A 22,727-nucleotide genomic window follows, 5' to 3' on the forward strand; every position below is an offset into this window, starting at 1 on the left:
TCCAGACTCTGAGGCACCCTAAACAGTTGACACATTGGGTAACAAAGTCAGGACCTAAAAAGATTTTAACAGGCTAGAATGAAGAGTTGAACCTAATCAGATGAAACTTAAAAGGTAGAAGTGGAAAATCCTATACTTTGGTATCAACTGTGTAAACTATGTAAACTGCCTAGTATTACTAGACAACAATTCATGTAGAAAAAGATAAGTGAGTTCTAGTAGTAGATGATGAAAAGAAAATAATGCATTCATAGAAGCCCATTTTCTAGGACAAGAGAAGTGATAATCATCCCATTTTCCCTGGTTTGAATTACTGCATTCCATTATGGGCAGAACATTTTTAAAAAGATATTGAGAAGCTGGAGCACAACCAAGGGAGAGTAACAGCATTGAAAGGTGTCTCAAAGTCATCATATTAGAATCAAGTAAAGGAACTATGGATGTTTAGCTTGGTGAACAAATATTTCATAAGGTACATGATAGCTTTTCACGTATCTGAAAAGCTGAAACATGGAAGACATTCTACCCATGCTAAAACAATGGTCAGAAGCTACAGAAAAGCAGATTTAGATTCAGTTTAAGGGAAAAGATTGGAAAAATTAGTAGTTCCAGAAAGTGTAATTGACTAAAGAAGTTCTGAGTTTTTTTTAGGGAGGATTTCATAATAAAGTCCTTCTTTGAAGTGACATAGAGGTGATCACTGTTGAAGTACAGGTTATAATATATGGTTTCTGAATTTTCTTCCCATGTCACTATCCTCTGTGGAACTTCCTCTTCTCTTTTCCACATGTGGCTCCAGAGGTATTTGTTTCTGACTTCTTTCCACCTTTTGGAGTGCCATTTATTTTCAGTTTTGCCCCATTTCAGCTGTATAAATTGGTTTGAGGACTCAGTGTTGTAGAGAAAACATAGTTATTATTTGTTTGGGATCCTCAGATCCATGGGAATGCCCCTAAGTCTACACATCCCTATGGAAAGTCCTACCTCAAATAATATTGTTTGAAGATTACACGTGTTATTTTAATATAGGTCTTATCTATCAAGATTAAATGTTCCTGATAGTAAAATAATGAATGACAAGGAAAGAGAATATTATCTGATGGAAAAATAGAGACTGCTATTTTTATGTCATCTTCATAAAAACATTGGCAATATTGAAGAACTGTCAGGGTACAAAGACTTTGAAATTTTATAGAATCAAAAATTATAATCATCCCACTGTGCTGGAAAAAGTAGAAACTGGGGATTGGGATTCGGTTTTAAAGTGCAAGTCTGAAATGTTAAGTTTGAGTTTTAATATATAAAGACAAAGGTAAGTACAGATTTCACATTTTTAATATTCTGCTATTTCCTAGTTTATTTCCTCTTCCCTCTGGCCCACCCTTTCTCTGAATCATCTTATATATTCAATACTTTCAAATGATGTCCATAATTTTCCACTGTTACCCAGACTGTCCTGGCTCGCCTTCTTCATCAGGTCACCAAGTTCCAAACTCTTTCCTTATGTCCTCTTCATTATAAAGGGGCATCTGTCCTTTGCTCAATTAAATCTATGAGCTATGATATTCTAGGTAACATAAGAAATCTTATAACCTCGCACTCTTTGTTAATACAGGATATATTTAGTGGATATGTTGCATTGATGTGGATTTCAACTGACTTTTGAGAATGTCTTTTACAAAAGCTGTTAAATTTTAGCTTTTAAGAATTATATATGTCTGTAAATCATGTTGGTATAATGCAAATGGCTTTTTTCTTGGATTTTAAATATTTCATTCTATTTATTGTTTAATGTACTGGAACAGTCTGGAAAGACACTAATTGTACAACACCCAATTTATTTTATTGTGTAGCATTTGGAAATTCCTGGTGACAAATCTTTGGGCACTTCATTGATGGAGACTGAAGTAAACCTGGACAGCTACCAAACAGCTTTAGAAGAAGTATTGACATGGCTTCTCTCTGCTGAAGATGCTTTGCAAGCACAAGGTGAAATTTCAAAAGATGTCGAAGAAGTGAAAGAACAGTTTCATACCCATGAGGTAAAAAGCATTTTTTAAAAAAATTATTATAAGAACAATATACCATAATCCTTTTGAGCTTCATCAATCCATGTACTAAGGGCCCATGACTGCTGGATTTAGAGTCACAGCTTCTGGATCAAATCCCAGTTCTGCCTCTTAATACCTGTCCAAACTTCATTCAGAAATCACTTCCCTTCTCTGGGGCAAACTTTTATCATATGAATCATGAGGAAGTCAGACAAAAGAATTACTAAGATCCTGTCTATTTCCAAATCTGTGATGTTATAACTGTTAGTACATTAATATTCATTATAAGAATATTATCTGTCCTTGCCTTGATACATTTTGATTTTGATATTTTAATATGTATTTACTTTTAAATGACAAAAACATACTTAGAATCTCAATTTGCCAAATATTAAATTTTAGCCTCAGGTTTACCTTAAAACTAAATTAAGATTGATTATCAATCATGCACTTTTTAAAAGAAAAAAATGGATAAAATTTTAAGAGTGTCATTGGAGGATTTAATATCAAAACAATGTGGAGGGAACCTTTTAATGTCCTAAAGGTATTAGTCAACATTGTCAGCCCTTTTTTTGTGGCAGGGTTATATGATGGAATTAACAGCTCACCAGGGAAGAGTTGGCAATGTTCTGCAATTGGGAAACCAACTAATCAGAGGTGGGAAGCTCTCAGAAGACGAAGAAAATGAAGTCCAAGAACAAATGAATCTCCTCAATTCTCGATGGGAATGCCTCAGGGTAGCCAGCATGGAAAAACAAAGCAAGTAAGTCACAAGAAAAGCAAAAAAGGGGATTCAGTTTGGGGTGATATCTCTAGGGGCCAGGTACAGATGCAGAAGATCTAGAGGATATTTTTACATTTGAAATCTGAAGCATATTACTAACCTCAAAATGTTCATGTTAAGTGGAGCAGAAGGTTAAACAAATGGACAGTTATCTGCCATTTCATGTTTTTAGAAGGCAGGATCATATTAAACAGTGATCAAAGTTTTGTTTAGATTATTTTCTAAAAAATAAATTAAAGCCTAGAAAAATGCAATGGACCTTATGAAGGAAAAATATATGTATGTATTATTTCAATGCAGTTGAAAAGGAAATTGAGATATTCTTTTTCTTAAGAATTATCCTTGAGGGGCAGCTAGGTGGCAAAGTAGATAGAGCACCAGCCCTGGATTCAAGAGTACCTGATTTCAAATCCGGCCTTAGACACTTGACACTTATTAGCTATGTGACCGTAGGCAAGTCACTTAACCCCATTTGCCTCACCAAAAAAAAAAAGAAAGAAAGAAAGAAAGAAAGAAAGAAAGAAAGAAAGAAAGAAAGAAAGAAAGAAAGAAAGAAAGAAATTATCCTTGAAAAGCTGAAGATTCATTTGTTTATAGATGAAAGGACAAAACCCTTTAGAAATCCTTTTGGATTTCTAAAATATATCAAATTAGTCTGAAATATCTTGTGAGACTCATTCCTGAAATATGCCTTTTTAAAAAAAATAAATGAAAAACATAATAATTTAGGGCATTTTCATTGGATCTGTACCATTTTATGTAGACGTGTGTAGCCTACTTAAGCAATTATATTTCAGCTTAACTCAAAAGAGATGAAATGTCAATTATGATATTGAATATATTAATCACATATTTCTATAGATTGCTTCAATAAGTCAAGGATTTTTGATTAAGCATTGTAGGCACTCTCCTCTATGCATATGGACCATAATAACCCTTTATCCTATGTCATTTTCATCATAGCAAACAGGTATGTAGTATCTATTATGTTCAAGGCAGCAAGATAAATATATTACAAATATTTCTTCATTTGATCCTCATAACAACTCTGCAATATGGCTGTGATTTTTATCCTAATTTTTCAGCTGAGGAAACTGAGGTTAAAATGGCTTCTCTATGTTCACACAGCTAGCAAATGCCTGAGGCTGGATTTGAATTCAGTTTTTCCTGACTCCAGGTCCAGGGTTCTATCCCACTGTGCCACCTCCCTGCCTCTAGATGATACTTTTTTGTTTGTTTGTTTGTTTGTTTGTTTTTGCAGGGCAATGGGGGTTAAGTGACTTGCCCAGGGTCACACAGCTAGTAAGTGTCAAGTGTCTGAGGCCAGATTTGAACTCAGGTCCTCCTGAATCCAGGGCCAGTGCTTTATCCACTGCACCACCTGGCTGCCCCACCTCTAACACTATTAACACTATCATTCAGCCACTTCTAATACATATCTTGATGGCTGTTTTTTTTTTTTTAATCACTGGAACTTTCTATTTCCTTCCTCACTGAGTTCGTTGCTGGTTTGCAATTTTTCTCCACCCCACCCCCTCAATCCAGCAGTCATATGAGATGTCACTACACATATAGATGCTCCCTCAAATACTCTAACTTCCCAATTTCTCAATCTAATCTATTTCCATTACATACTCTTTAACACTACCTCTGCTACTTATCCTACGTACCTACATCCTCTATTGTTCACTTTGAAATTCTTTTTTTCTGATCACATCCTTTTATAGTCCATCTTTCCCTGTACTTTTTCTTGGTCCTTATCATTACCTATATTCCCTCTACCCCCTTTCCTCTTTCATATCATCATTCCTTCTCTCTCACTCACTTCTCTTCTCTTCCATGTCTCAACCCCTTGGTGAAACAGCTCAACTCTACACTATTCTCTACTCTCAAAAATCTTATCCTATCACTAATCCTACCTTGCCAATACCCAATCTTGGATTGCTCTTACTCCTACCACCCACCTCCTTCACTCCAATTTATGTGCTGCTGAAACATGGAGCTAGAAGAAATCATGAAACTATGGTGACTGAATCCACTACAAGTTTGTATTATCTCATATTAACTAAGCCCTCATGGCAACAAGGCAATTAATTCATTCTAGTCCTCCCTAAACAATTAACTATACCACTCTTTAGAGGCTGTTCCAAAATTTCTTATCTCTCCTCAGTCTCTTCACTTTACCTTACTAGCAATATTTTGACCATTTTCCTCCAATGCTCATTTTTTTCTTTGACTATTCCATTACCAATTGATCAAGAATTGCTTTCAAATGTTAAAAAATATAAACAAATGTTTAATTCACCCATGTCAGAGTTTTTGAGATTAATAAATTCCTTTTCTTAAATTTCCTTTTTTATAAAAAAGAATTTAAAAGATTTTTTTCTTTAAACATTATTGTAGTTATGGAAAAGGCAATGTTAGCCAATTGGCTTGCATAACTTCGACTAAGACATTTTATAACAAAATGGAAAAATAACAACCTGGTGAGAAGCAGCTTGCAGTAGATTATCTTTTCTGTATCGTTGGCTGCAATACAAAATAAAAATGCCTTTTAGCAAAAACAACTTCAGCAGTAGCAGAATAATGGAGCAAATGAAGTGCTAGATCTGGGATTTAGGGGTACCTAGGCTTATTCCCTTCTCTCTGCTCCATATTAAATGGGTATCCATACGTGTCTCTCCCTCAACAAGTTGGAGACCCCCTTTCCTCATTTCTAAATATGGGGGTTATAATACCTGCAACATATAACTAGGCCATGAGAATCCTATGAAGTATAAGATTTTGCAAACATTAAATGGAAGGAAAATAAGCTGAAACTTACCTGTGAGCTAAAGTGAAGGGTACCATGAAAGGAGTGAAAAAGAGCCTCTGTAGAGTGGTATAGTTAATATAATTAGATATATGAATATTATACATACCTATACGTGCACATATAGATGCACATATAGAAAACATATCTGTATATATACAGATATCTCTATCTGTAAATATACATATACACATAATATATACATATATGTGTATTATATATGTATGTGTATACCAATATATGTGTGTTCATATATATATATATATATACATATATATATATATACACATGAGGGTGTGAGTGTATATATTCTCACTTTGGGGTTGGGAAGGAGCAGTTGTGAGTGGGGGAAGGGGTGGGACAGAGAATCAAGGCAAGAGCAGCCAGTGACAGACTAAATTATAGCCCAGGGACATCTAGTTGGTGCAGTGGATAAAGCACTGGCCCTGGATTCAGGAGGACCTGAGTTCAAATCCAGCCTCAGACACTTGACACTTACTAGCTGTGTGACCCTGGGCAAGTCACTTAACCCTCATTGCTTTGCAAAAATAAAACAAAACAATCAAAAAGGCCATCAAGGACAATGAAAATTGACAAGCCCCTGTGACCCTTAATTATATAAACTGTATTCCTAACTAGGCTTTGATATACTGGCTTCTCCTGCTTTAATTCTCTGCTCCATCCACGTCCAATTTCCCCCTCCCTAGCTTAAGCCAAATTATTTTGACATTGGACAAAGAAAGACCTGTGTGTTTCTGCCTATGTCAAGTAGTTTTCCTTTCATGGACTCATATGGGCCTGACCTTGTCCCTTGTAGTTCTATCCTTTTGCCACTCATGGATTTTAATAAGTTACTTCTCACCTAAACCCCTTTTTTTTGGAAGTTTTTGCCATCCTCATTCCCCAGCACATGGCTGGTGGTGTCTCATCTGGCCCTGTTTCTGGACTGCCACTTGTTCTACTATCTCATCTATTCTATAACCCAACTCTTCATGTGCTGGAGGACAGTTCCTTAGAATTGTCATTTGGTCTTTTATCTTAGACAATATATATATTTTTTAATTAAGCCAACCATTACAAAAGAATGTTTATATCATTGTGAAAAAGTGATATCCCAGGTTTTCCTTTAAAACTCAAATAAAATTTGATTTTGATTTCTTTCTTGTTTTCCATTTTAAGTCAAGTTAGAATTCTAACATTGATGAAGTACTTGCTTAGGAAGGTAGATAGAGAAAAGATATAAAGAACAGGACTTAAGAATAGATTTAGGTAATACTTGAGATTGTGTATCCTCTGCTGCTACCTTTGGTGTCTCCTCAAGATCTCTGGAGAATTTCTCTCTCCCCACCTTACCAATTGTCCCATGGGGTGTGATCCAACCACTCTCTGTTTTCTGTCACTTCATGCAACCCATTGGGACCATGGAGCTAGAGTCTGTATGTGGTGTCTCCACCATCCTTGATGGAGGAGGAGGTTTCTTACAGAAACACCAAGTCAAGAGCCATGGGTAGAACCCAAGGGCAGCTTCAGGCAGGGCAGGAGGCTGGGGTCACCCATCTGGCAGAAGTGATTCCTAGCCAAGTCCAGACAGCTTGTGGGAACAGAGCCGAAGGAGTGAAAGTGGGCCCCACGAATGAGTGGTTCAAGATTCTTTGGAGTCTGCTATTTATCTTCCTTTTCTCGGTCTTCCACTCAGTACCCCTCTGAGTTCTTCTGGAATGTGGTTCCCTATGAGAGAATTGGGATCCCAGTCTTGGGCCATTGGCCAGGATAGAGGGAAGATAGGTTCCTCAGATCCTGAGCACTGAGGAGTGGCGTCCAGACAGGGAGCATGAGGAGTGGTGCTCAAGCAGGGAGAATGGCACTATTCCTCTTTGCCTGGCACTGTGCTAATGAAAGACACAAGCAGCAAGGTCCCTGGCCTCCTGGGATTTACCTTCTAAGCTTCTTAGGATGGCAGGATCCTTTTATCTCATTGTTAAGCACTGTGAACAGTTGTCTCCTGGACCTTGAGGTCCCCAGAACCTGCCCAAGCATACTCGCCCATGCCTGCAAGCACACCTCTGCTGAGGCATTCCTCCCTATAACCCTGTGTTGGGGGTATTGCCCTGAACAGGGACCCAAAAAGAGCTGCCAAACCAAGAATGATCTTCCCCCTTCCTCCTAGTAGTCTCCTGCTCCTAAGCTGTCATTTTTGTATGGTGAAAGTAACTCAATATATAATAATTACATTATCCCTCAGAAAGGCAAGTCATATGGGTGGCCGAGGGGGAACCTGGTTCTACAGAACAGATTGGAATCCCATTAGTATGTAAATTGTAAATATGTGATTGTAAAAGTCTTCCAGTGGAACCCCCTCATTTGTGCTGTCCCCTAATGAGTGAGTGTGGGCAGGGACTTTAGAGAGCTGCGGGTCCCTCTGTGGATTTATATATATTCAAATAAATGTGTTTTACTTGTAAAAAAAATAATAGATTTAGGAAGGAAACCTATCAACAATTAATAGTTGAAGGCTATGAAGACAAAGAAGATCATGAGAAGTTGGATGACTGGATTTGACAATTACATCACTGATGACAATAAAAGCAATATCTCTTAGTGTGATTTCAGGTTGCTGGAATTTGAAGAGTGATTGTGTGTGTATGTGAGTGTGTGTACGTGTGTGTTTAATAGTGTCAGCAAGTTACAGTATAGTCTTTTAAGAACTTTGGTGGTGAAAGGAGGGTGTGTTTAGATTTGCTGGGTGAAGCACACTTTTTGGAGACAAGAGTTTGCACTGTGCCCTTAAGAGAAAAAGAGAAATCAGGAGAAGTAAGGCAGTTTGGTGGAGGAAATGATAAGTTAAATGTCACTAGCTTTGTGTTTGAAGGACATATCTAAAGAGAGATGTAGGTGAGGGAAAAGAGTAAGAGAATAGATATAGAGGAATTATTTTGAGGGAGCTCAAATGTTTAACCTAAAAAAGAAAAACGATAGAGAAGCATGCTTGCTGTCTTCAGATCGTTGAAATGCTGTCATGTAGAATGGGGATTAAACTTATTTTATATAGTTTCAAAGGTCATAACCATTTCTAATGGGTGAAAAATTAGAGGGAGCCAGATCTTAACCCAATATGAAGAAATATTCTTTAATAATTAGAACTGTCCAAAAGTATATTTCAGTTTGCTACAGGAGTATCACTTTTTTGAAGCCTTAACTAATTTGTGAGAAAACATACTGTCAATGTGGGACTTCAATGTAGGATTAAATTTTCTTAAATCAAAAGAGGAAATAATGTTTTAACTGATGTGGAAAAAGAAGGGGAGGGAAGGGAAAAAGAAAAGGTTGAAAGTTGAGAGGATTCCAGAGTGTAGTTTTTAAATTATTTTCATACAAAGTATTTTACATGATTCTTTGCCTCAAATTAGAATTCTTCTACTAGATCAATACTTTCAAATATTCATTTCCCTACTATCCTTTCTTCTTTTTGCTACTGATACTGTAAAGTTACTAGAGCCGCAGCTCATTTGTTTTTGTATCCTCCACATCGCCTTGTATGGGATAGACATTCAGTAAGTATTTATTAAAATAAAAACAAAAATAAATGAATTAGTAGTATAGACCTAGTAGTTATATAGGTTATAGAGACTCCAAGTGTATATAACTGAGACTCAATCCACACAAAAAAACCCTTTTTTATTAAAAAGGTTTGTTTTAAAGAGTGCTATTTAAAAACAAATCATAATTTTAAAAATTGACTTCAGATGAACAGGTGAAAAAGTCTGCTAAATATTGTACTAAATAAAGTTTATTTTAACTTCCTCCCAGGACATCTTAGGCTTTCTTGAAGGCTTACTCTATCAGTGAGGTCTTCTCTCCCTTTACTCATTGCTACTCAGTATGACAGATATTCTTTTTTAAACATTTTTTTACATTCTTTTTTTTTTTTTGGTGAGGCAATTGGGGTTAAGTGACTTGCCTAGGGTCACACAGCTAGTTAAGTGTTAAGTATCTGAGGCCGGATTTGAACTCAGGTCCTCCTGACTCCAAGGCTGGTGTTCTATCCACTGCGCCACCTAGCTGCCCCTAAACATTTTTATTTAAAGTTTTGAGTTCCAAATTTTATCCCTGCCTTCCTTCTTTCCCTCTCCCCTCCCTGAAGTAGTAAGCAATCAGATATAGGTTGGACATGTGAAATTATGTAAAATATTTCCATATTAATAATTTTGTATAAGAAGACTCAAATGAAAGTGAAAAATAGCATGCTTTAGTCTGTATTTAGTCAATATCAATTCTTTTTCTGGAGTTGGATAGTGTTATTCACCATTAGTCTTTTGGGATTGTCTTGGATTATTATAATTGCTGAGAATAGCTAAATCATTCATAATTCTTCATTGAACAATATAGCTGTCTTCTGGCTTCGCTGTGTTCATGTAAGTCTTTCCAGGTATTTTCTGAAATCTACCTGCTTGTATGACATATATTCTTTTTTGTTTTTTTGTTTGTTTTTGGTTTTGTGGGGCAATGGGGGTTAAGTGACTTGCCCAAGGTCACACAGCTAGTTAAGTGTCAAGTGTCTGAGGCTGGATTTGAACTCGGGTCCTCCTGAATCCAGGGCCAGTGCTTTATCCACTGCGCCACCTAGCCGCTCCTGACATATATTCTTGATAACACCTTTCTTTACTTTTGATGACTGTGGCTTTGGTTTCTAATGCCCATAGATATTCACACCACTTTATTGACTACCGTTGTTCTGCTGTCTGTTCTATTTCCTTCAATATGAAAGGAATAGGCAGTAAAGTTTGATAGAAAAAAAAATGGACTGAGAGATAAGAAATCTGGACTCTGACCCTCCTTTGCCTTTGATGCTAGCTCTGGCCTTCATCGGATTCCTATCCTAATGACTCCCCGTGGCATAGAAGTGACCTTGGTTTTTTGAAGGTTGTGCCAGTTAAATACAATGTATGGAAAGTCCTGCCAAACTGGAAAAGCTCCTAGCAAAGGTTCAGAAAAGGACTTTGTTTCTTTCATCTTAAGACAAGCTGAGAAACTTAATTGTGATTCATCACCAAAAGCTAAGCCATCAGATGAAATTTTTTACTATAACAACTTGGAAAACTGTACTCTCTTTTACAAAGTTAAGCATAGCTCTAAATTGTTCCAAATGCCTTTTTTAGTCTTTTAATCTTCTGATGCATCTTAAGAGCCAAATCATTTTTATTTACTGTTACGCTGTAAATCACAAATCCTTTCTGATAGAACACAGTGAAACTCAAACAAATCTATGTAGTTGTGATGGACTTTTAAACTACCTGAATGACTTGGAATGATTTGGATAAGGGAAAAGATTCAATTGCATACTTGTCATTTCCGCTTTTTCTTCTTTCCTAGCCCTATCGTATTTCTCAGGAAATCTCTCATGATGTTGTAATCCTTTAGGCTTTGTCAGTAGAAAAAAAAGGGTAACACTATTCAGAATGGTTCCAAGAATTCTAATATTCAATCAGACTAGTACAATTATAAATGCTTTATTCAAGGAAAGTTTTGTGAGCACTTAGGAAAGGAAATGGTGATTATTTTGAGTCAGTTTTTATTTAAAAAAACAGTCATGGAAGATTAACCTTTTTTCCTTCTTCCAATAGTTAATATGCTGAGGTGTCAAGGGAATGTGATGCACATAATATATGTGAATTTGAGCAAGGTACTTATGCAAAAAAGGTAATGCAAAAATTAGTTCACAAATACCTTTTTTCCTATCACATACAATTAGATATGGGCAGGTAGGTGGCACAATGGATAGAATGCCAGGCCTGGAGTCAGGAAATCTCATTTTCCCGAGTCCAAATCTTCCCTAACACTTAATCACTGTATGACCTTGGGCAAGTCACTTAACTCTGTTTGCCTCAGTTTCCTCATCTGTAAAATGACCTGGAGAAGGAAATGGCAAACTACCGCAGTATCCTTGCCAAGAGTCAGACATTACTGAAAAATGACTGCATTGCATACAACTTCAGATCTTAATATTTAAAAGTTTCCCTTCACTCCTATTCCTGATAAAATGTTTCCCATTCTCATCTTCCACAATTGACCCAATCCATTCTATTTCTTTCTCTTCATTATTACTTCCCTCCCCAACATGGTAATTTTAGAGATATGGATAAATAATCCAATAAAACCTTATGTTCTTAAAAAGAATTAAAATGATAACTCTATTCACAGACTATCCTAGTAGCGCCACACAAAAAACTGACAATTTCAAGTCTTTAGGAGAGTATTGAAGATTTATTTGAAAACATGGAGAACCATTTATTACATCACTAAGAAGTGTCCTAAATGAAACAAAATAAAATTTTAAAATTGTGTTTTAAATCTGAGTTTAATACATTCATAAGAGGACAAGGGGAGTTATGCTTGTATCATAACAGGAATACCCTTGGCAAAAAAGTCCAGCTGTGAAAGGATGAGAAGATAACTGGCACCAGGACAACACAAGATTTTCTTCTCTATGAATAAACTAATTAATTTGATTGAAAAATGCAACCTGCAGAGAGCAAAAGAGATTTACTGACATTTCTACAAGGATTCATAAAGATAAGCACAGCAAGTTCCATCAACTTCTCTGATAATTATAGTTAGGACATGAAGGGGAAAACGAAACCCTTTCTCAGGGTGACACGAAAATAAAAGCAAGATGGCAAAGAGAACAAATGGCATGAGTGGGTAGCTATGGAGCTATGGACATAAATTATATATTGATCAAATAAATAGCTAAAAATCTAGAAAAGGGGAAATATGAATATTATTAAAATTGGACAGATACTCAAATGAAAAACAAATAGAAGTTTAAATCTCTGTAAAAGTCTCCTATCTTTTTTCTTTCTTTCTTTCTTTCTTTTTTTAGTGAGGCAATTGGGGTTAAGTGACTTGCCCAGAGTCACACAGCTAGTAAGTGCTAAGTGTTTGAGGCCGGATTTGAATTCAGGTATGCCTGACTCCAGGGCTGGTGCTCTATCCGCTGCACCACCTAACTGCCCCAAAAGTCTCCTATCTTATATCTACACATTCCACTGAGACAAATACTCTAGAAACACGCTATGATAACATCCTCTGAGAAGGAAGTTTGTTTTTTTCTTTCTTACAGTTGTTCATTCTTCTTCAGGAAAGAATGATCACACATTTTAATTACTTCCCAGTCGCTCCCAGAAATACATCAAGTTTGTTTATGCTATAAAATTTCACAGTCAAATTACTGTACTGCTTCCAAAAGATCTTTGCTACAACAGAAAACAGGACACCTAGGTCCAAGAGGGTAATGATATTTCTTGCTGAGGAATGCCACCCCCCAAAATTAACATGTTAAATATTATATTAGATGGGATTTCTATTTTGTTAACCATATGAAAAAAATAGAAATGTGTAAAGCACATTCTATATAGCATATTGCAAAATGAAAAGGTAGCACGATTGTAAAAGGAAATCAAAATTCCTTTATTTATGTTATATTCCCCTATTAAAAATGTAAACTTCTGGGGGCAGCTAGGTGGCACAGTGGATAAAGCACCGGCCCTGGATTCAGGAGGTCCTGAGTTCAAATCCAGCCTCAGACACTTGATACTTACTAGCTGGGTGACCCTGGGCAAGTCACTTAACCCCCACTGACCCGCAAAAACAAAAAAAAAACAACAAAAAAAAAAACAAACAAAAGAAAATGTAAACTTCTTGAGTTTGGGGACTATCTTGCTTTGATATCTATTTCCCTGGTACCTAACCGTATTTGGCAAGTAGTAGATGCTTAACAAATAGTTCCTTTCATCCTTTTTTTTTTCCTTCCTTCCTTCCTTCATGTAAATTATAATTTTTGGTCCTATTTTAAAGGACTTTCTAATCCTAAGGAGTTTGTATTTTATTTAGAAATAAATTATTACTTAATGGGCAACCAATGATGAAACTTTTTGAGCTCAGGAATGATGCAATGTAAATTGTAGAACAGAAATACTTAACCTTTTCTGGGGTTATGGACCATTTGGACAGTCTGAAGAAACCTATCAACTACTTGTCTTTAAATGCATAAGATAAAATTTCTAGGAATATAAAGAAAACTAATTATATTGAAATGCAATTATCGGGGGCAGCTAGGTGGCACAGTGGATAGAGTATTGGCCCTGGATTTAGGAGGACCTGAGTTCAAATATGGTCTCAGACACTTGACACTAACTAGCTGTGTGACCCTGGGCAAGTCACTTAACCTTCATTGCCCTGCGAAAGAAAGAAAGAAAGGAAGGAAGGAAGGAAGGAAGGAAGAAAGAAAGAAAGAAAGAAAGAAAGAAAGAAAGAAAGAAAGAAAGAAAGAAAGAAAGAAAGAAAGAAAGAAAGAAAGAAAGAAAGAAAGAAAAAAGAAATACAATGATGAAAATATTTTTCTTAAAAAACAAGTTCAAAGACCCCAGGTTAAAAATCCTCATATGTAGACTAAGATACATTTGAATTTCTGTTTATGGAATGGTTTGGGTAAACATGATACTAAAAATGGAGAACTCAAAATGATTATTGTAAAAGTACAGGTAAGAAGTAATGGTGGCAGCTAGGTGGTGCAGTGGTTAGAGCACCAGCCCTGGATTCAGGAGGACCTGAGTTCAAATCCGACCTCAGACACTTAACACTTACTAGCTGTGTGACTCTGGGCAAGTCACTTAACCCCAATTGCCTCACCAAAAAAAAAAAAAGTCATTAAGGCCTAAATTAATGTGGTACTAACATGAATAGAAGGGAAAGAGAAGGATAGAATGGATACAAAATTGACTGGACTTAAAAGGAAATAAGGGAAATCAATAATTAATAGATTTAGAACCTGAAAGAAAGGGTGTGATCCCATTAACAGATGTAGCAAGTCAACAGAAAGTTTGGAAGGTAAAGAGTTGTTTATATTTTTAAATTTGGAAACAGGACATTATGATTAGAACAAAATTACAATTTCAGTGTCTCAAAGATTAAAGGAATTTTGCAGACCACGTAATCAACCTGGTTGAGAAAGCTGAGGCTTAACGTGCTTGAGAGATTTGTCCAACATCACAGTCAGTGACAGCACTGGAATGGATCTTCTGACCAGTTCCATTTGTTGGGGATATTATGGAAAGCCATTTTATTTTGATGCATATGTATATAGAAAATCATTTCCCTGTACCATATGTATGATAGATAGATAGACTGATTAATAGAACATAGATTGCATTTGTATCTACTTCTCTAATCCTAATCTCTCTGCTGACCTACAGTCTTGCGTCTCCAAATACCTATTAAACACCGGGAACCAGTTCCAGGCTTATAGACATCTTAAACTGATCATGTCAGAAGCTGACCTCATTATCTTTCCCTCCAAACCTACCATACTTTCCTAATATTGTTGAGAACATAACCATCATCCTTGGCACTCATGTTTGTAACCTACACACCATCAACTCCTCACGCTCTCTTCTTCCCTATGATCTTATCTGTTGCCATGGCCTGTTGGTTTTATTTTCATGACAATCTCTTTCACATGTTTACCTCTCTTTTGTGCTGCCCCCATCAGGTTACAGGCCTTTCCTTCACCTCACATCTAGACTATTTCAATAGTCTGCTGGTTGGTCATCCAGCCACAAGGCTCCCCTCATTCCAGTCCATTCTCTACTTAGCTTTAATAATGACTTTCCGAAAGCACTGCCCAAATCATGTCACCCACACTGTGCAATTACCTCAAGTAGTTCATCTCCAGTATCTAACATAAAATTCTCTGATGCGCAAAGCCCTTCATAACCTTCTCCCACTTCATTCTTTAGTCTTTTCACTCCTGAACCCTCTTCTTACCCACCCCCCACCAGTTACTCTGTAATCCAGTAACATTGGCATCCTTGCTATTCCTTAAGCAACATATTCCACCTCCCAATTATGCATGTCCTGACTGTCCCCTGTATCTAGAATTAATGCCCTCTCTCTCCTCATCTCTGCATCCTAACTTTCCTGGTTTCCTTTAAGTCCTGCTAAAATCTCATCCTTTAAAAGAAACTTTTCTTGACCCTGCACCCTCTTAATTCTAGTGTTCTGTTGCTTAGCCTCAATTTTTCCTGTACATGATTTATTTGTACATAGTTGTTTTCATGTTTTCTCCCCACTGATTTGTGAACTCCTTGAGAACAGGAATTGCTTTTTACCTTTCTTTATATCCCCAGTATTTAGAATAGTCCCTGGCACATAAGAGTGAAAAAAAGATATGATTTTTTTTAGAATATGACTAAGAAAAATATTTCCCACAAGACTATTGCCCTTTTGAGGTCATGCTCCAGGAGGACCTATCCCACGTTGGGCACACATAGGTTTGGTGACCGAGAGCTCACAAGATTACCTTTCTGTATGGCTGTGGGTGTGTATGCACTTTGGCCCTGAGCATTCAGAGAAAGATACATTTGCATATATAATCTGTAACTATATTTTAATTCATTTTTGTATTAGTGATATCTTTGTAGAGGCACTCTATTTGCATTACAAATGCTGTGTCCTTAAGTAAAAAGAATACAACAGGTTTAAATGAGTTAACTTCAAATATACTGCTTTCTGGGATACAAAGGTTAGAAAATTCTCCTGTCTCTTATTTTTATGTTAGTTTTTGAATGTTAGATATACCTGAACTTTGTCTGATATTTGTGAACTGAAATCAGAAGGATTAGAAAGCTGATCAAATTAACATAGTTAAAAAAGAGGGAAAAAGAATTAAATGGATGAAATGATGGAGAGTGTCTCAGTTCTTCTTAAAAATTATAGATTAAAGAGCTCTAGTAATTTCACACAAAAGCAGATATGATAGAAAATGACATTTTACAAAAAGCAATTCTGATATTTCTGATTGTACTTCCATAGTCTGTCTCCTTCTTCTTTGACCTATAATAAAATTTTAATACGATGGCATATTTATTAACATTGCAAGTTGATATGGGTTGCCATGGAAATGGATATTATCTCAGAATGTCAGCTTTGCCCTTTTGTACCAGCATCAGTTAAATACTTTCTCAACCACAGTATTCTGACAATCTGTTCTTGGTGTGTGGTAAGTTTCCGCACTCTACTTTGTCAGAAGGGTCAATATGGTCAAGGATTTTTATACTAGAAAATCCATAGAAATTATATTAAGGAACATAGGGCCAGGAAGACATGGGTTCAAATCTTGCTGTAGATGCTTTTTGTAGCTCTTTGTTACCATGAGCAAGCTACTTAATATCTCTGAATATCAGTTTCTTCATTGGTAAATTAGGAATAATATTAATAAATATCAAATGAGATTAATGTTTATAAAACATTTTGTAAAATATGAAGGGCTATATAAATCTGCTATTAATCATTAAACATGTTTTGAATACATTTTGGCAAACATGCTGCCACAACGGAGCTCTGTTTCACATTGATGTCTTTTGTTTTCTTTTGTTCTGTTTTTATCATAAAAGTATTTTATTATTTTTCAGTTATATGTAAAAATAGTTTTCAACATTTGTTTTCATATGATTTTAGTTCCAAAATTTTCTCCTTCTCTCCCTTCCCTCCCCCTCACTCAAGACAGAAAGCAATAACATATTTCTGCATTAGTCATGTTGTGAAAGAAGAATCAGAACAAAAGTGAAAAACCTCAAAAAAGAAAAAAAAACACACGAAAAAGTAGAAACGGTATGGTTCAATTTGCATTCAAAATCCACAGTTCTTTTTTCTGGATGTGGAGAACATTTTCCATCATGAGTTCTTTGGAATTATCTTGGATCATTGAACAGCTGAGAAGTGTTAAATCTATCACAGTTGATCATCTCACAATGTTTTTGTTACTGTGTACAATGTTCTGATTCTGCTCACTTCACTCAGCATCAATCCATTTAAGTCTTTCCAGGTTTTTCTGAAATCTGCCTGCTCATCATTTCTTACAGCACAATAATATTCCATTGCATTCATATACCACAACTTGTTCAGCCATTCCCCAATTGATGGGCATTTCCTCAATTTCCAATGCTTTGCCACTACAAAGAGAGCTGCTATAAATATTTTTGTACATGTGGGTCCTTTTCCATTTTCTATGATCTCTTTGGGATGCAGACCTAATAGTGGTATTACTGGGTCAAAGAGTACATACAGCCCCATAACCCTTTGGATATAATTCCAAATTGCTCTCTAGAATTGTTGGATCAGTTCACAACTCCACCAACAATGCATTAGTGTTCCAATTTTTCCACAGCTTCTCCAACATTTATTATTTTTCTTTTTTGTCATATTAGCCCACATTGATGGTTTTGATTACATCATATTCTGTGGTAACACTGTAAGCTCCTTGAGGACAGGAACTAATTTTTTTCTCTTTTCTTATCCCTAGCACTTAGCACAGTGCCTGTCATATAGTGGGTACTTAATAAATGTTTATTGAATATTTGATTGAACCTTTTCCTCTGTTCTTTCCATATATTTATCTTTACAACCTGTCTTTAAAAAGAAGAAAACACTGGCACTATTCTATTATTATTATTATGATAATTCTAGAGCTAATGTATGCCAATATAGGTATGGTTGACTCAGGACATATCTCCTCCCCTTCCACTATAGCTATTAAATCAAATGTATGTGTTGTCAACAAGTTCTGCGCCACTAGTTTAATGTTTTCCTAATAATACCCATCCATCAGGGTATCAGGGTGTGGGTACATATGTGCATTATGCATATGTGCATGTGTATGTGTGTGTGTGTATATATATATATATGTGTGTGTGTGTGTGTGTGTGTGTGTGTTTTCGACCAATGTTAACTTAATACACACCACCTACCTGCTGTCCCAAAAGGATTTACGTGTTTCCAAATAGCACAATGTCACCAAATTCCCCAAGATGCTTATATCCCTCAGGATGCAAATACCCAAGGCCCACACATATCTTATACCCTATGTGATAAAATATCAGTTCCTTAGCTTTGGGTTCAATCTATCTTTAAATGACCATAAAATCACAGAGTTCTATCTGCAAGGGACTTTAAATTTCATCTAGTCTGGGACTTAAACTTTTACTACTTGTAACCCCTTTTTACCCAAGAAATTTGTATGTGACCCCAGGTATATATGTATATAAAATAGGTATACAAATAAAACATTTACTGGCGAATTTTTCGCAACCCCCACATTCAGCTAGGTGACCCCATATGAGGTCATGACCCACAGTTTAAGAAGCTTTGATCTAGGCTACAGCTCAATCAATAAACATCTATTTAGCACCTACTATATCCAGAGCACTATGCTAAGTGCTGGGAATGAGGAAACAGACTCAAGTAGCTTACCCCGGCCACATGCCCACAGATAGAAAACAGCAACAACAAAACAACAAAACAACAGCAACAACAAACAACAGGCTTCAACCTTTCTCTAACCTTATTTCTTTCTATTCTTTTATATACTTCACAATTCAGCAAACTGAACTATTCTTTGTTCTCTGATTTTTATAGTCTCTTAGTTCACACAATCCTCTATCCTTGGAATATGCAATTTTTCAATAGGTTGAACATACCCCTGTTGAAAACTCTGCCCTTTTAAGTTTAATTGATAACCTCCTCTGATTTCCCCACTGTAAGTATCTCTTTCCTTTCATCAGTTTTTAACTTGTGCAGTATTTACATATTGTGTCTACCCTAAAAAGTTGAATGGCCTAATAGATAGAGTGTTAGATTTGGAATCAGGAAGACCTGAGTTCAAATACTGACCCTAGCACTGTGACCCTAGACAAGTCATTTAACATACCTATGTCAATTTCCTTATCAGTAAAATGCAGCTAATAAAGCACCTATGCTACAAGGTTCTTGTAAGGATAAAATTAAATAATATATGTAAAGCACTTTGCAAACTTTAAAGGACTTTTGTTGTTGTTGTTGTTGTTTATTTTCAGGAAGGTCCTACTCTTCATGACCCCATTTTGGATTTTCTTGGTAAAGATATTGGAGTGACTTGAGATTTCCTTTTCCAGATCGTTTTACAGATGGGGAAACTGAGGCAAATAAGGTTAAGTAACTTGCCCAGGGTCATACAGCTAGTAAGTGTCTGAGGCCAGATTTGAACTCAAGAAAATGAGATTTCCTGACTCCAGGCCTGGCACTCTGTCCATTGCCCCACCTAGCTGTCCCTTAAAGTGCTATTATAATTGATGGAAGTCAGAAAAATATGGAATTAAAGAGGAGATATGCGGAAGGACAAATTCCATACTCTGCATTTTTATTCAGCATCCGTCAGATGCAGTTTAATAATATATAAGCATTCCTACCTGGCAAGAAATCCAAACTGGCCCAGTTTTCCCTGATAATTGAAATTCTCCCAGATCCAAGCAATAGACTCTTAGATTTTATAGTAATTATGAAACAAAAGACAAAATTCGACAGAAAGATTAAGGCTAAAATAAAACGTCTAGTTTAGGGCTTTTGACTTACCAAACAGAATTACCAACATGTTAATACTAGAGGTATAGATATAGATATAGATATAGATATAGATATAGATATAGATATAGATATAGATATAGATATAGATATAGATATAGATATAGATATAGATATAGATATAGATATAGATATAGATATATGAATATGTTTTGCTAGAAAACTAAAGGTTCCCATACATGGTATAGAAATAAAGGGTCACCTCCCTTGATTTTATCCTTCACAGACTGAAAACCCTTCCCTTGGTTAGCAGAGACATTCCCTCTTTAATCTTTCCCTCTGACTGTCCTTTCAATCAGATCAAAGGTAAACTAAGATACATCTTTCTTAATTAAAGACTTTTTAAAACTTCTTTTTAAAAAAGACTGTCCCTAGGTTTCAAGGAATAAAGACTTTAGATCAGGATATGCCCAATATTATGTCTTGATATGAATATGAATATCAATATCAATAACACAGCTGAAGTCTTGTAATAAGCTTCTACAGAGTTAAACAAAAGCAACAACTAGTAAACTTATATATTTTCAATGAATAACAAAAAAATTAATAAGATAAGTTTAAAGTGAAAACTTTATTATTCTTAGATATGCCAATATTAAAAATATTTAAGATTTTCAACAGTTTTTGCCTCAAGTCTTTTCCTACTTATCAATGTTGACCCCTACTGTGAAATTGTATTATGTGCTCTTGTGATCAAAAACAAATTTTTTTTAATTTTAAAAGGGTTCATATCTCATCATGTTATGAAGATAGAAATAGGTAAATATGTACTGTGAGGGCCTCCCATATTTACAATCTTTCTGAAGCAATCTAATTTCCAGTCTTTCAAAAAAGAATTAATGGAGCACAAGAGATTACTCAAAGAATGGACTTTGAAACCTCCATGTAGAATCAGGTTCTAATAATAATAATAATCCTATATAAGATGGGATATTGAAGGTAGATACATAGACAGAGATAGAGATATAAACATGTGTGTGTCTATAAATCTGTATCTATATAACATACTCTTTTTTCCTGTGGCTACCATTATATTTCTCAAAGCTTACAGCTTTCAATAAGAAAAAGCAGAGTCTCTGGGTCAACTATTGATCGTTTTCATTTCATTTTCTAAAAATGTAAAATATTAGTTCTATCATATATAATGTTCACATATTCAGTTTTGGAGTAGGAGATTAAATCTATCACTTTTAATGTTTTGAACATATACAATCAAAATGTAAAAGTATTTGGTAGTATGTCATCTTGTAAATTTTTCTTGCTCTGGATTTTCACAGAAGAGGCAGTGTTGGTTTAACTGGACTTGGAACTAGGAAAACGTGTTCATAACCCACTGTGTGCATACATGCACATGCATGTGTGCATGCACATCCATGTACACATGCTGTATACATATATACACACTTATATACATATGCATGCATATATATATACGTGTGTGTATATACTGGCTGAATAACTCAGGGAAACTAGTTGAGACTATAAGTTGCAAAGAAGGTTCTAGTCTTCATTGGTAGAGTTTAGAAAGAATTTCCTTATTTGGATAATCCCTATGCCAATGAAATAACAGATCCAGTCACTAGTCCTATTTGGCTATTTGCTTGCTGCTAATAATTAAATAATATTTAAAATATGCAGACCTTTGAAAGTAGCAAAAGAACAGGATTTTGACATCAATGGTCTATTTTCTTGCCCTGTAAATGACTAATTTACAGTTACTGTTCCATTTGACATTTTAATCAGTGAACAAAAAACACTTTGTTTAATATAAATAGGACAGATAGACCTCATCACGCTGGCTTCTAGAAGTGACCCAATTATATTATTTTTCCCAAAGATTTCCAATGAAAGCTAATTCTGGATATGCATGTGCCTGTATACATAGTGTCTGTGTATATATGTATTTGTATGCATATGTTCAGCTAACATTTTATATGTGTATTTTGTATATACTATGTATGGGTACATATATATGTATATATATGTGTGTGTGTGTATGTGTGTAGATTCATATATGCACACATGTGAATAACACTTTCTATATGTCTATGTGTCTATCCCCATCCATTAGGAAAGTTGGTCACAGAAACAAGGACTCTCTACATTGCTCATGAGCCTAATTCTCCCTCTTTACTGCAAATTCCTTTTCTTTTCCCCTCCATTGCATGATTAATTGATTTCCCCCCACAATGTACCACTATGAATCTCTTCACATAGTTTTCATTTATGACAAGGCAGTATCCCCAATTAGCTTTAATCCAAAGGCTCAAACTTCGCTGAGGTATTAAGCAATTATTTATTCCCTTTTTTGGCTAGGAACTATACTGAGTCCTGCCAATACTCAAAAAGGCAAAAGACAGTCCCTGTCCTTGAGGAGTTCACTATCTAAACAGAGACAACATGTAAAATATAATATATTCATTGATTCTGGATATTTCTAGATCAGATTCCTAAAGGATGACTTCCCACACTAGTCCACTTGCTGATGCCTGTAGACAACATCATCTTATGTGTTCAAGCCTTTACATAGGCTATTGCCTGTACCTATTAATGATAGATAGTACTTGTGTAGCTTCTACTATGTAAGGCTCTGTTCTAAGCACTTTACAAATATCATCTCATTTGCTCC

General features: G+C 35.7%; 1 protein-coding gene across 1 annotated transcript in view; it reads left to right on the plus strand.

Annotated features, from left to right (window-relative positions):
- DMD (dystrophin) overlaps positions 1 to 22,727 on the plus strand; it is a 2,325,391-nt gene that overhangs the window by 599,249 nt on the left and 1,703,415 nt on the right. Inside the window, 2 exon segments of the mRNA XM_043994767.1 lie at positions 1,854 to 2,042; positions 2,633 to 2,814. Of these exon segments, the coding sequence (XP_043850702.1) occupies positions 1,854 to 2,042; positions 2,633 to 2,814 (371 nt within the window).

Source organism: Dromiciops gliroides, chromosome 3 (genome assembly GCF_019393635.1).
Source record: "Dromiciops gliroides isolate mDroGli1 chromosome 3, mDroGli1.pri, whole genome shotgun sequence".
Taxonomy (NCBI): domain Eukaryota; kingdom Metazoa; phylum Chordata; class Mammalia; order Microbiotheria; family Microbiotheriidae; genus Dromiciops; species Dromiciops gliroides.